We start from the raw sequence: 12,604 nt of genomic DNA on the forward strand, positions 1-12,604 counted from the left end.
AGGCTAAGGCAGGAGGATGGTAAATTTGACCTCAGCCTAGGCAATTTAATGACTCAGCAAGACCCTGCCTCAAGAAATAAAAGGGCTGGGAATGTAGCTCAGTGCAAATGCCGTGTTCAATCCTCAGTATGGAAATAAAATTGGCTATGTTGTTGCTAGAGTGAATTTGTGTTTGTCTTTCTTTAGCTTTCTTTCCTACAGCTCTCTTGCCATGTTGTGATGCAGCCAGAAGGCCCCTGCCAGATGCAGCCCCTTGATCTTGGATTTCCTACCCTCTAGAACCATGAACCAAATGAACTTCTGTTGTTCATACATTAGTCTATGGCAGTGGTGTCGAACCCATGGCATGTGAGCCAAGTCCCTCCAGCAGCTGAGCATTGGATAATAGTTGCTTTTTCTAAACTAAAACTTCATTATTCAAGTTTAATTGCAGTGTTGGCATTTTTAGATAAATAAGGGGGTTTTGGGTTGCAGTTCAGGCACTTGATCTTTTTTTTTTTTTGAGACAGGGTCTCACCATGCAGTTCAGGCTGGCCCTCAACTCACCTTGTAGCCCAGGCTGGCCTTGAATTCACAGTAATCCTCCTGCCTCAGCCTCCTGAGTGCTGGAATTATAAGTGTGTGCCACCAGGCCCCACCAGGGCACTTGATCTCTAAAAGGTTTGCTATCATTGGTCTACAGTATTCTGCTATAGCAGCAAAAAAAATGGACTAAATGGATCTACACTTGATTCTTAATTCTTTGTTTTCTAGGAATATTTCTAAAAACAATGCAGTTTTATATGCAAATTTTATCACTGAACTTTTGTCATTTTTCTTGTAAAAATCTCAAATCCATTAAAAAAGCTCCAAACTATAGGATAGTATAAATGTATATTAATTCTGGAAATAATGTCATGTTAGCCTTCCAGTTTTTTCTTCCTTTTCAAAATTGTTTTAATGATTTCAAATCTTTTGGATTTTTATAGAAAATTATCTTGAAGTGTTTCACCTTAAAATGTTTCTTGAAATTTTTAATTTCTCTGTAATGTTTTCTAGCTTTCTGTGTACAGGTCTTGTAAATTCAGGTGAGATTTATTACTATTTTATATTTTAATACTCTTGTAACCGGTGTGTTTTGTTTTCATTTTTTACCATGAAGTGGAATTATAGTTGCTTTTCAATAATCATTTAAAAAATAATAAATAAACTCCATACTCACAACGGGTAAAGGTGAAAGATCTTGTTTAGTGGCCAGAGCTCCATTATCAGTGGCTTTATGTCCTGTACCACACATGGAGGAAAGACACTTTCTCACACGACAGAGTATTCTAGTGGCTATTGCTGCATACAAAATACCCCAAAGTGTATGGCCGAAAGAAAAAAAAAATTAGATACCCAAAGGTTCTATAGGAAAGATTTGGACTGGGCCAGTCTTCTGCTCCACTTGGTGTCAACTGAGGTCACTGGTGATATTCAGTTCAGCTGGCACTTGAGGTGGTCTAGAGGGGCCACTATGGCCTCACACGTCTAGTCCCTTGTTGAAGGCCAGAGAGATGGGGCCACTTCTGCATCCCACAGTGATTGAACTTCTGACCTGTGAGCTGCCTCACATAGGAGAATGAGGTAGAAGCTATATAGGCTTTGTGATCTAGCCTCAGAAGTCATCCTGGGCTATTTTGTCACAATTTCTTGGTTTCAGGGAGATTGTAAAGCCAACCCAAAATCAAAGAGAGGGGAATTAGAATTTACTTTTTTTTTAAAAAATCTACTTCTTGATGCAGAAGAGGTAAGGCCACACTGGAGAAGAGCATGAGATAGAGCTGTGGACAACTTCGGAAAGCACAATCTACTCTAGGGCCACACCCCACACCCATGTGAGGTACTAGTTGGTGAGTACCATGATGTGACAAAGGGCTAAAACAAACTAAACCACTGGGTAAAATAAATAATTACTTTTCATAGCATGGCATATTGCTTCTCTTCCCTTAGGCTCTTCTCAATAGACTCATATTATGGCCCCTAATAAAACCATAGAAGCAGAGTATTTATACAAAATGAGTGAGTTAATGAAGAAAAGCCTAAATAAACTCTTAAGCTTTATTTACTCTTAAAGACTTAAAGATTACTAATTCTGGAGGTCACATTACTGGATAGTATGTTTTTAGTTTCCTCATCTACGTATGTTGATAATTTCAAAATGTTTTGTCCATAGCCAGATGTGGTGATGCACACTTGTAATCCTAGCACTCTGAGGGATTGAGGCAGGAGGATCACAAGTTTGAGCCCAGCCTGGGCAACTTAGTGAGATGCTGTCTCAAAATAAAAAATAAAGAGGGCTTGGGCTGTAGCTCAGTGGTAGAGTGCCTTTGGGTTCAAGTTCCAGTATTACACACACATTAAAAAAAAGTTTTGTTCAAGATTATAAAAGAGTTAATTTGACCTCTTTCCTGTTGGGCCTTGTGTTTTTCTCTTTCCCTTTTCCTGCCTCTGCTTTTTTCAGTTCTTTTTTGTGTGCCACAGTTTGGATAAATTCCTTAGATCTGTTTGGGATTCTTTGTTCCTACCTCTGCTGCATGCATCCACTCTGCCATGTGCTGGTCATTTCTGGTATTATAGTACTTCAGTTGAGCTTACCTGTTTGACTTTAAAAGTATGTCCTTATTTTCTATATTAGTTTCTCATCTTATATCCATTTTGTCTACCTTTCCCTTAAAAACTTAACACACCAATTTTCATTAATGTCCGAGTCTGCCAGCTCCGGAAGCTGTACCATCTGTACATCTACTTCAACTTTTTTCTTGGTCAAGAATGCATATGGTTTACTTTCCCCCCGCCTCTTCACACATCCAGTATCAGTTTTACTGTACGTCAGCTTTATGCCTAATGTCATCTACCAGGGAGAGACCCTCTCCTAATTCGTCAGGCTGCTGGGGGCTGAGCTGGAGACGCTGAGTTGGTTTATGCAGTGCATTCCACTCTGGGCCCATCCCGTTGCGCCTGAGCTTCTGAGAACCATCAACTTGACCACGCCGGGCCTCTGTCAGCCTTGGGAGCTCTGGCTCAACTCTAGCTTCTCTTCAGACAGGCCTAGAAAACCCAGCAAGGGTCTCAGGAAGCTGCGGCCATGTGTAGGCACACGCTGCGCGGCCCGAGGTCCTGCGAGCTCACCGCCACTGGGGCCCAGAGTTCACGTGTTTGCCCGCAGCCTGCCAGGCCCTGGCTTCGTCACAGGCTCTGCGCCAGGCCGCTGCACAGGTGCACTGCGTCTCTGGGCCCGCTGGGGCCTCGGGCACAGGCGTGCACGGCTACTCACGGGCAGCGCGGTCTTCGAGAAGCAGGAGCCAGGGCTGGCCCCACCATCACGCGCGGCGGGACCTCGCGAGAATGCTCGCAGCGACCGTCTCTCTCGAAAGCCCCGCGGACTCCCAGAGGCCGGTGCGCGAGCACCAGAAACGACGCCTGTTCCTTAAATCAGCGGTCACGCAAGAAGGCCCGCCAGGCACCCCAGCCGCAGCCACAGCCGGTGGTCAGGAATTTCGAAGCCCAACATTCCGCCGGCGCGCCCGCCTCGCGAGACACGGGAGACGCGGCTGTAAAGTGCGCTTGCGCGGAGTCCTACGCCGCTGTGGAACCTAAGCGGCGGTTCCGCTTTTCCAGACGGTGAGGCATGTGCGGACTGCGCCTGCGCGGGACTTTGAGCACTGGGCGGGACCCACGCCTCAGACAGTTTGTGCGGACTGCGCTTGCGCGGGTGGAGGGCGGTGGCACGTCGCCTACTGGGGTGTAGACTCATATTCAGCGGAGAAACGAGGCCAAGGTAGGTTTCCTGATGGGCAGTTCAGGCAGCTGTAACGCAGGTGAGGCAGGATATCCTAAAGGAGGGGCCCTCACTTTGCGTATCGTTGCTGGCGGACCGATGCCTCCGACAGTAGTCGAGACCTCCGCGAGCACCCCCGTGTCGGCTCCAAGCTCTGGGTCCAAGCCAGCTCTGTCCCGCCCACTTCCCGCGGCCCGCGCTCTGCCCAAAGTCCCTTCCCCGGCCCGCGCCGCTGGAGGCCTATGAATCGGAGCCACGCCTTCCCGACCCTTGCCCAGACTGTATTCTAGAGTTATGTCTCCTCCCCCTGCTGCCTCAACCAATCCTGGCCCAGACTTTCCCTTGAAAATGTATATAAATTAATATCAGCCTTGATTTAGATGTGAAACACAACTTTAAACAAATAATTGCTTGTATTTGAAAAAGACACTCATTCTAGAGTGCCCTTAGAAAATGAGGTTGAGGGGGAAAGGGTCTGGGCGAGCTGGCCACGGTTTTGCCATTGGAAACACTGCTAGCGCCAGGTAAATGACTTCAAATGGAGTTAAAGCTGTCAGAGTTCCAGGGAGAGAATGGGCATGGATTTATTGTCACAAATGAGCATGGTGATCTAACAGAAACTAACAAGCTGTGGAATAAGATTTGCACCATGTAGGAAGTAGGGAAAGCACAAATTGAAGTTTGTATAATTTTTAAATGCTTTTAGTTGTCTCTAAAGATTCGTAATGATAAATTACATTTCTATACTATTGACACATATTTTTTGATAGAGGACCTTTATTGAGGGACTTACAGGTGACGTGAATTTAGTCATCAAGCAGTGTAACATGTACTTTATGTTTCTCTCTCTCTTTTAAAGTAGAGAAGGACAGGAAAATGAAACAATAAAAGCATCAGTTATGAGGCAATGCTTAAGTGAACTATGGCAACACCGGCTGACTGTCCCCAAAGTGAATTGCAGGTAACTGTGGTTCTGGTGTGTAAGAGCCTGTGCTTCAGGAACGTGAACAGTGCAGAGTGCTATGCATTGGCTCACAGCTGTGGTGGAAGAATGTTTCTTGTCCCTTGGAAGGTGGCTGGCAACAATATAATGTTTACATTTAAAGGGGGAAATAGAGTGGATGTGAGTCTTCAACTTTCTGACTTGATATAAGTACTTCCAGGGAAATGCTTATCATGCCTCCAACGGCACAATCATCCAGAGCCCTGTATTTGAGGCCTCAGATAGTTCTGGAGTATTTAGTGAAGTTGCAGGCAGGGAACTAGCGGTGCTGAAGGTAAGCTTGGCATCAGAGGAGAGCCATTTTTGTGTTATTTCTTTGCCTTCTGGACATGTAGAGTTTCAAGTTAGCAGGGAAATCACCTTAAAATTTAAAGAATGTTGATTATGTGCAATTAAATGAATACTGTAATAAACTTTTAAAAATCATGTCTGTGATGTCAATTTTAGTACTTTCTTCTGATTGTTTTTCCTTCTTTGGGTTTTTATATATAGGAATTTTGTTTATATGTGGCTCAGTTTGTTAGTCTTTTTTTTTGTCTTTTTGAGATAATGTTTCACTATGCAGTTCAGGCTGGCTTTGAACTCACTTTGTAGCCCATACTGGCCTCAAACTTGCATTGATCGTCCCACCTCAGCTTCCTAAGTGCTGGGATTACAGGTGTATGCCACCATGCCCAGCAAGTCTATTTCTTAGAATTAGTCACAAAAATGTTTTAATTCCATGAAGTCCTATTTTTCCTTTGGGAAATTTATATGTTTGAATGTTGAATAACATTGCAAACATGGAGTATAGTACACATTGTACTATGTGTAGAGTTGTTAACATTTTGTCATACTTGCCTCAGAACATACACATATGAAATAATGATATTGTAAATAAAAGTTTGTTCTCTATACCTAGACTTCTTACTCTTTCTCCAGAGGATAACAGTGCTGTGAATTAGGGAGTGATATGTGTACCTCTGCACTGTTTTTTTATGGTTTAATGCCACCTTGAACAATTTATGATACTGTTTTGTGGGTGCTCTTTAAAGTTTGGGTAAGTAGTATCATGCTCACTGTCACCTGTGATTGCCCTTCTCATATAACTTTACTTCTGGGGTATTTGTCCTTGTTAGTGTGTCATGCTACTTCAGCTTCAATACTTTTGAGATCTTGTCAGTGATCCTTGTGTGAGCACACTGCGTTCACAGGTATGTATGCGGGTTCATTGCGTGTTCTTTGCGTGAACACTTTACTTTCATAGGTGCGTATGCAGGCCTGTCATATTCTTACCCTTGCACAGAAGGTTGTACCCCATTTTGTCTGTTCCCTTTTTGTTGGACAATGCATGTTTTTCCAGGTTTCCCCACCTTACAGTGCTGTGTGGCAACAGCCTCTGTCCATCGTCCTCCAGTGATGGCATTGCCAGGGGCAGGAATTGGATACAGTCATTTTCACTGGAGAAAGATCAGTTGTTCCCCCAAGCAACCACCCTGGTTCACAGGTCTCCAGGAGCTCACAGTAGTGCTGATACTTGACAGCATCAGATTCTTTAATTTTGGTCACTTAGAGGGTTTACAAATGATATTTTTTAATTTCCCTGATTCCTTGTGAATCTTGGTAGTGTGTTGTTTTTTTTTTTCCGGTACTGGGACTCGAACTCACAACCTCGCTTTTGCCAGGCAGGCGCTGTGCCACTGAGCTAAATCCCCAGCCCGCTTGGTAGTGTGTTAAATCATCCTGATAATGCACTCTCCACTACAGAAGAAAAGTCTGATGATGCTGATTATCTTTGTGTTAGCATTTTTTTTTTTTTTGCCTTTTTGAGACAGGGTCTCGCTCTGCAGTTCAGGCTGGGTTGAGCGCACTTTGTAGCCCAGGCACAACAGTCCTCCTGCTTCAGCCTCCCAAGTGCTAGGATTACAGGCCTGCGCCACCCCACCCGGCTTGTATTTTTTTTATATATTATTTTAGTGGCTTCCCAAGAAACTGCAATATGCAATCTTTTTTCCATGTTCTTTTTCACTTTACAATGTAAAAATCTTGCAAGTTCCATTTTCCAGCACGTGTATTTAGTTCTACATGTTACAGGTCCTAGATTAGATGGTCACTCTTGCTGTATACTATTGAAAGCCATTTTTTAAATAAAGTCTTACAGTCTCTTACATTTCTTTGAAGGCCTTTCTGTTTTTCCTGATACTTAGTTTTTTGTAGGCTCATTTCCTTTCAACATGAACAGCTTATTTTGGTAGGTAGTTGGCTTATTGATCATGTAGTGTCAGCCTTGGTGTAAGTGAAAATGATTTTGACTCTGGTTTTGAGATGTGTCTTAGCTTGATATAGAGTTTTAGGTTTGAAGTTTTTTTTTTCCCACCACTTAGCATGTGTCATTTCATCATCTTTTGGCTCTGTTGTTTCCTGTGAGAAGTCACCACTGTCTCGTTCTGTTAATTGAACTCTTTTTTTCCTCTCCACTGGCTACATTCAGGATTTTTTCTTTTTTTTTCCACTATTTTCTTTGTACTTATCCTGAATCTGAGGTGATATTTTTGTTAATTTTATAAAAATTTCTGCCATTAATTTTCAGTTATTTTTTCTGTCTCTTTTTTGGGAGGACTCTGATTGCATACAAGTTACATTTTTTTTGCTTGTTTCACATGTCTCATCCATTGTCTCATGTTTTTCATCTTTTTTAAGAGTGTGTGTGGGGGCTGGGGACTTAGCTCAGCGGCAAAGCGCCTGCCTGGCAAGCGCAAGGTCGTGAGTTCGGTTCCCGGTACCGGAGAAAAACCAAAAAAAAAAAAGTGTGTGTGTCTGTGTGCACTTCAGTGTGGCTGTATAATTCCTGTTAACTTTGACTTTACTTATTATTGAAAAAAAGAATAGCAATATATGTGGAGAAACATTTACTCAAAATTGCAAATAAGATACATAATACAAAAAATTCTTTCAGTCTGATAAGCAGAAAACAAATAGCCAGATAAAACAGTGGGCAAACCAAATGCAGAGGCCATTTATAACAGATTTAAGCAACCAAAAACCATGAAAAAAATGTTACCAAATAATTGAAATCAACACCATACCTGGTACTGCCAAATATTAAGAGACAGTGATGGTGCCTGTTTGTACTGGGTGTTCAGCTAGTACTGTGTTCTGCTAGTGAAGTAGGCACACCCTGTACGTGAAGGTTCTGACATGTTTGAATCATTGTTTATCCTTCAGGCTGCCCAGTCTCTCCCTTGGGAAGAAAATATCTTTACACTGCTAAGTGTGAGGTCCTGAGTTTGATTCCCAGTAACAAGAAAAAAAAAGTCTTTACATATGAATACATGCACAGACTTTGTGTTGTTGTTTTAGCATGATTTTTGGTGATGGGAAATGGTACCATATGAAAATCAATAGAGGATGGTTGATAAATCAACCAGAATTAAATATTCTGTAATCATTGAAAATATGAAAGTTTTCCACACTACTGTGTAAGAAAAGCAAAATACAATGAAAAGGTCTGAGATCTTCTTTACCAAAAAAGCTATGTGAAAAGGAATAAAAACCCACTGGGCCCGTGTGTGTGTATGCAGGCATATAGGTGTCTGTGGTGAACATGGAGCAGGTGTGTGAGGGAGGTGGGAGGGGAGTGGAACTGCAGTAGGGAGAACGTGAAGGACACAGCAGGCTATTAGCAAAGTACAAATATGGCCGATCAGAACTTTGAAAAACATGCTTGACTGTACTAATAATCAAAGAAAGGCAAGTGGAAGTAATAAAAAAAAGTAATTTTTACCCAGGGAATTGGTGAAGATGAAGGGGATCGATATCTGTTGTTGATAAGGGTGCAGGAAATTGGCAGTTGCCACTCACATGATCAAATTCTACTCCTCCCAAGGAAGTGAGGAACCCTGCCCTTTTGGAGGCATTTGATGGTAGAATCGAAGATCACAAAGGGCTGGAGTCTTGATCCGTCATCTTCACACTCAGAAATTTATTCTAAGAAAGGTGTCAGGTAAAGGCAGTGTGATTAATGTTTAAGAAATTTGACCTTAGTGTAATTATAGAAAGAAACTAAAAGTACAAATGTACAAAATTTAAGAGAGATTATGTAAGTTATGGAAGTTCACAGACTAGAATACTACATCAATATCAAAAATACATTGATTGAGGGACTGAGGATTTAGCTCAGCAGCACAGTGCCTGCCCGGCAAGTGCGAGGTTGTGAGTTCGATTCCCGGTACTGGGGGGGAAAAAGAAAAATAAATAAATAAATAAAAATATATGGATTGAAGCTGGGTGTAGTGATGCATGCTCATAATCCCATCATTCTGGGAGGCTTGGGCAGGAGGATTGAAAATTCCAGCCCAGCCCAGGCAATTTAGCAAGACCCAAAATAAAAAATTTTCAAAAAGGGTAGTGATGTCATTTAATGTGAAGGCCTTGGGTTCAACCCCCAGTACAAGTGGTACTTTGATTCATGAACTGAATTCTCTGCCTGATTCTGGTCACAATCTGAACTGGATGAGAAGCAAATCAAATTTCCCCATAAGGTCAACATTGATCCTAAGCACTGAATTGGAATTAGTTCTCATCCAAATCAGTTTGCACCCAGAATCGTGGAAAGAATTAAGTTTGTGAACTGAGGTACCACTGTATATCTGTATATGTTTAGAAGCATACTGAGTATCAGGGAAAATATTCAGAGTTAGGAAGTGAGAGACATAGTAAGGCAACTGATTCCAGCAAGTGCTCTGTGCAAGTGCTAATGTGCACTTTCTTCAGTCTGGAAGGGTAAATACCAACGTGTTAAGTGTCATCTCTGATTCCAGGATGAGTATACAGTATATTTTTGTTTTCTTTTGTGTTTTCACACATTTCCTAAATTGAGCAGAAATTACTTTTGTGTTTAGGAATGCTTGTTAAAGGTACATCAATTGGGACAGGATGCTCTGTTGAGCAGGGATGTGTGGCTTGGGGCTCTGCCATCTCCAGGGCTGTCTTCCAGGCCTGTGGATCCTGATGGAAGGTGGCAGAGGACAGGGTTCCTCCAGATCCAGCAGCATGGGTCCCAGTGGGGCAGTCTGGGCTCCACAGATATTTATGGAACTTTTATGCCAGGTCACAACGCCCCTCCATAGGCCTTTGGCTGTGCCCACTAGCTCTGTCCTAGGGAGAAAAGGTCTCTGGAACCCAAACCCTTATAGTTTTTTTTTTTTTTTTTTTTTCTTGTGTGCCCTTTCACTTTCAGGAAGTGTTGCCTGTGTAGCCAAGGGTCGTAGACCCCTTTTCTTGGTGCTCCTATTGACATTCTCTTCAGGTTGCAAGTCATATCAGTGATGTAAAGTAAGGTGGAGTGAAGGTGAGAGCCTCAATTATGCCAGTAAAGATGACCCAAGGGATTTGCCTAATAAATCCTTACTCATAGGAATATTTATTTGAACCCATCCCAATCACCTGTATGGAAAAAAAGGAACTCCATGGTGCTGTCCTTGTGTCTCTGTGGCAGGAGCAGGAAGAGGAGCCCATGGGGTTTGGCGAGGCCCAGCTCTTGCAGGAGGGTGTGCAGCCACAGCCAGAGGAATTTGTGGCCATCGCAGACTATGCTGCCACTGATGAGACCCAGGTAGCTGCGCAACACGTGTGATGTAGGCATTTCAACATATTTGGTAGTTAATCTAGATGTGAATTTTGCAGTGTCATACCAAAGTTAAACAAGTGGGACGTTTAAAGCCTGTGCATGTCCTTTGCCTCCCATCTTCACAGATTGTGACCTAGTAGGGTGTGAGCATACCTGGGTGAGGAGTGGGGCCCTTGACCCACCCAGGGAGAAGCACTGGCTCCACTGCTGCTTGGAAATTGCACTAAAGAACCCACTGTTACAGAGAAGCTGTCCAAAGCATCTGTTTGGACTTTGCTTGCTTTCTCTGTAACTGTGAGCCTCCCTGTGACTTGAGTGTGCCACAACACAAGTATAATGACAGGCTGTTGAGAAATTCTGCCCAAAACCATTTGAGAGTATTTGCCCTTCCTTCCTGCCAGTCTCCCCTCAACTGCTTTCTCTTTTCTCTCTCATACTGAGGTTTGAACCAATGGCTTTCCCACTGAACTATGTCCCAGTACTTTTTTAACTTTATTTTGAGACAGTACTTGATAAGTTGCCCAGGTTGGGCTCAAACTTGTGATCCTCCTTCCTCAGCCACCCAGAATGCTGGGATTACAGCTATGTGCTCCATGCCCAGCTTGCTCTTTTAAAGAGTAGGAATTAAGATGTATCATTTATTCAAATAGATACTCCACAAAACATCTCTTAATTGCTGCTGTGACTTTCATAATTTGTCAGTTGCTGGAATTACCTGTGGGCCCTGTTTGAAATCCCCAATTTACTCACTACTGACAGGAATTTACCTCCCAGTCACCACTGAGATGAAGTTACTGGCGTCTTTATTGGATTTTAATGTCTGTTTGCTTCTGATTGTTTTGCAGCTCAGTTTTTTGAGGGGAGAAAAAATTCTTATCCTGAGACAAACGACAGCTGACTGGTGGTGGGGTGAGCGGGCAGGCTGCTGTGGGTACATCCCAGCGAACCACATGGGGAGACAGGTGGAAGAGTATGACCCTGAGGACACGTGGCAGGATGAGGAGTACTTCGGCAGCTACGGGACTCTGGTATGACCTTCCAGATTCCCAGCTTAGCTGAGTTGGTGGCAGATTCTTCTCTTTAGTTTTAGGCTCTAGATTTTCAAAAATAATTTCTGGCGTGATTCTTCTGATTATGTAGAATGAGTGACAAACTCCCTGGTTGGCTCAGGTGGCCATAAGGTCTCTGTTGCAGCTGCTGTCTGCCATGGTGATGTGAAGGCAGCTGTGTACATGCGAACGAGCATGCTTATGCTCCAATAAAGCGTTATTTAGGGACACTGAAATCTGAATTTCATATGACTTTCATACGTCACCAGATCTTTTTCTTTTGATGAAAACACAGAAATGCAGCAGCCTTTCTTAGTTTGGAGGCTATACAAAAGCAAGTGGGGGTGGACTTGACCCAAGAGGTGCTGTTTGCTGACCCGGTTTAGAGACACTATTTGAGTAAGAGATTGTGAACTCTGTCAGCCTTTAAAAGACGTAATACATTTTACTTTAAAATTGAAGTAGAAAAAATTACATAAATCAGTGATACCTATAAATAGCCAACTTACTAATTTTTTTACTTTGCTGCTATAGAGAAAGGCCTGTGCCCTATGGCTCAGGCAACAACACCTGTTTAAAGCTAGACATAAACAGCTACTTGTGGGATAAATGTTACAAAAGCAGTTGAGTGAGTGGAGGAAGCAGGCACAAGTGACATTTGATTCATTTACATAAAGATGTGAATGTAGCAGAGTGGTGACACTGGTAGCAGGGGTCTGTGCCTGAAACTGGGTGGCCGTTCTTATTACGGGGAGGGTCTGTGATCACATGCTGTGCGGGCAGATTTGTTGTGCGGCATCCTATAGCTCACACTCAGGGTTTGTTTTGTAAACTATGTGATAATCTGTACCAGTATTTTTAATTCACTTTTTGGTACATGTGCTGTATTTCTAAATTAAAAATTACAATTAAAAGCCACTTATTAATCTATGTACATGGTTAGAACTTTCAACCTAAATCAGCCTTCCTGGCCTGCACTCCTGGAACAAAGACAGCTGCTTCTTACAGGTTTCTTTCACTAAGGGTCACGGACACTTTCTGGCACAACTGTTAAAATTCTAAACAATAAAATACTTAAAGCATTCTGTGATTTATTTGCGATAAAGCAGAAGAAGATATTCTGCCTTAGGTTCCTCCCACAAATA

At 42.7% G+C, this 12,604-nt stretch overlaps 1 protein-coding gene across 1 annotated transcript in view; it reads left to right on the forward strand.

Moving 5' to 3' along the window:
- The first annotated feature begins 3,557 nt into the window (after positions 1-3,557).
- Positions 3,558-12,604, forward strand: part of Prmt2 (protein arginine methyltransferase 2) — a 28,028-nt gene continuing 18,981 nt past the window's right edge. Inside the window, 4 exon segments of the mRNA XM_013505814.1 lie at positions 3,558-3,642; positions 4,662-4,760; positions 10,279-10,395; positions 11,256-11,438. Of these exon segments, the coding sequence (XP_013361268.1) occupies positions 4,722-4,760; positions 10,279-10,395; positions 11,256-11,438 (339 nt within the window). The 5' untranslated portion in view covers positions 3,558-3,642; positions 4,662-4,721.

The sequence above is a fragment of the Chinchilla lanigera genome, unplaced genomic scaffold, assembly GCF_000276665.1.
Source record: "Chinchilla lanigera isolate Chin_1 unplaced genomic scaffold, ChiLan1.0 scaffold00006, whole genome shotgun sequence".
Classification (NCBI taxonomy): domain Eukaryota; kingdom Metazoa; phylum Chordata; class Mammalia; order Rodentia; family Chinchillidae; genus Chinchilla; species Chinchilla lanigera.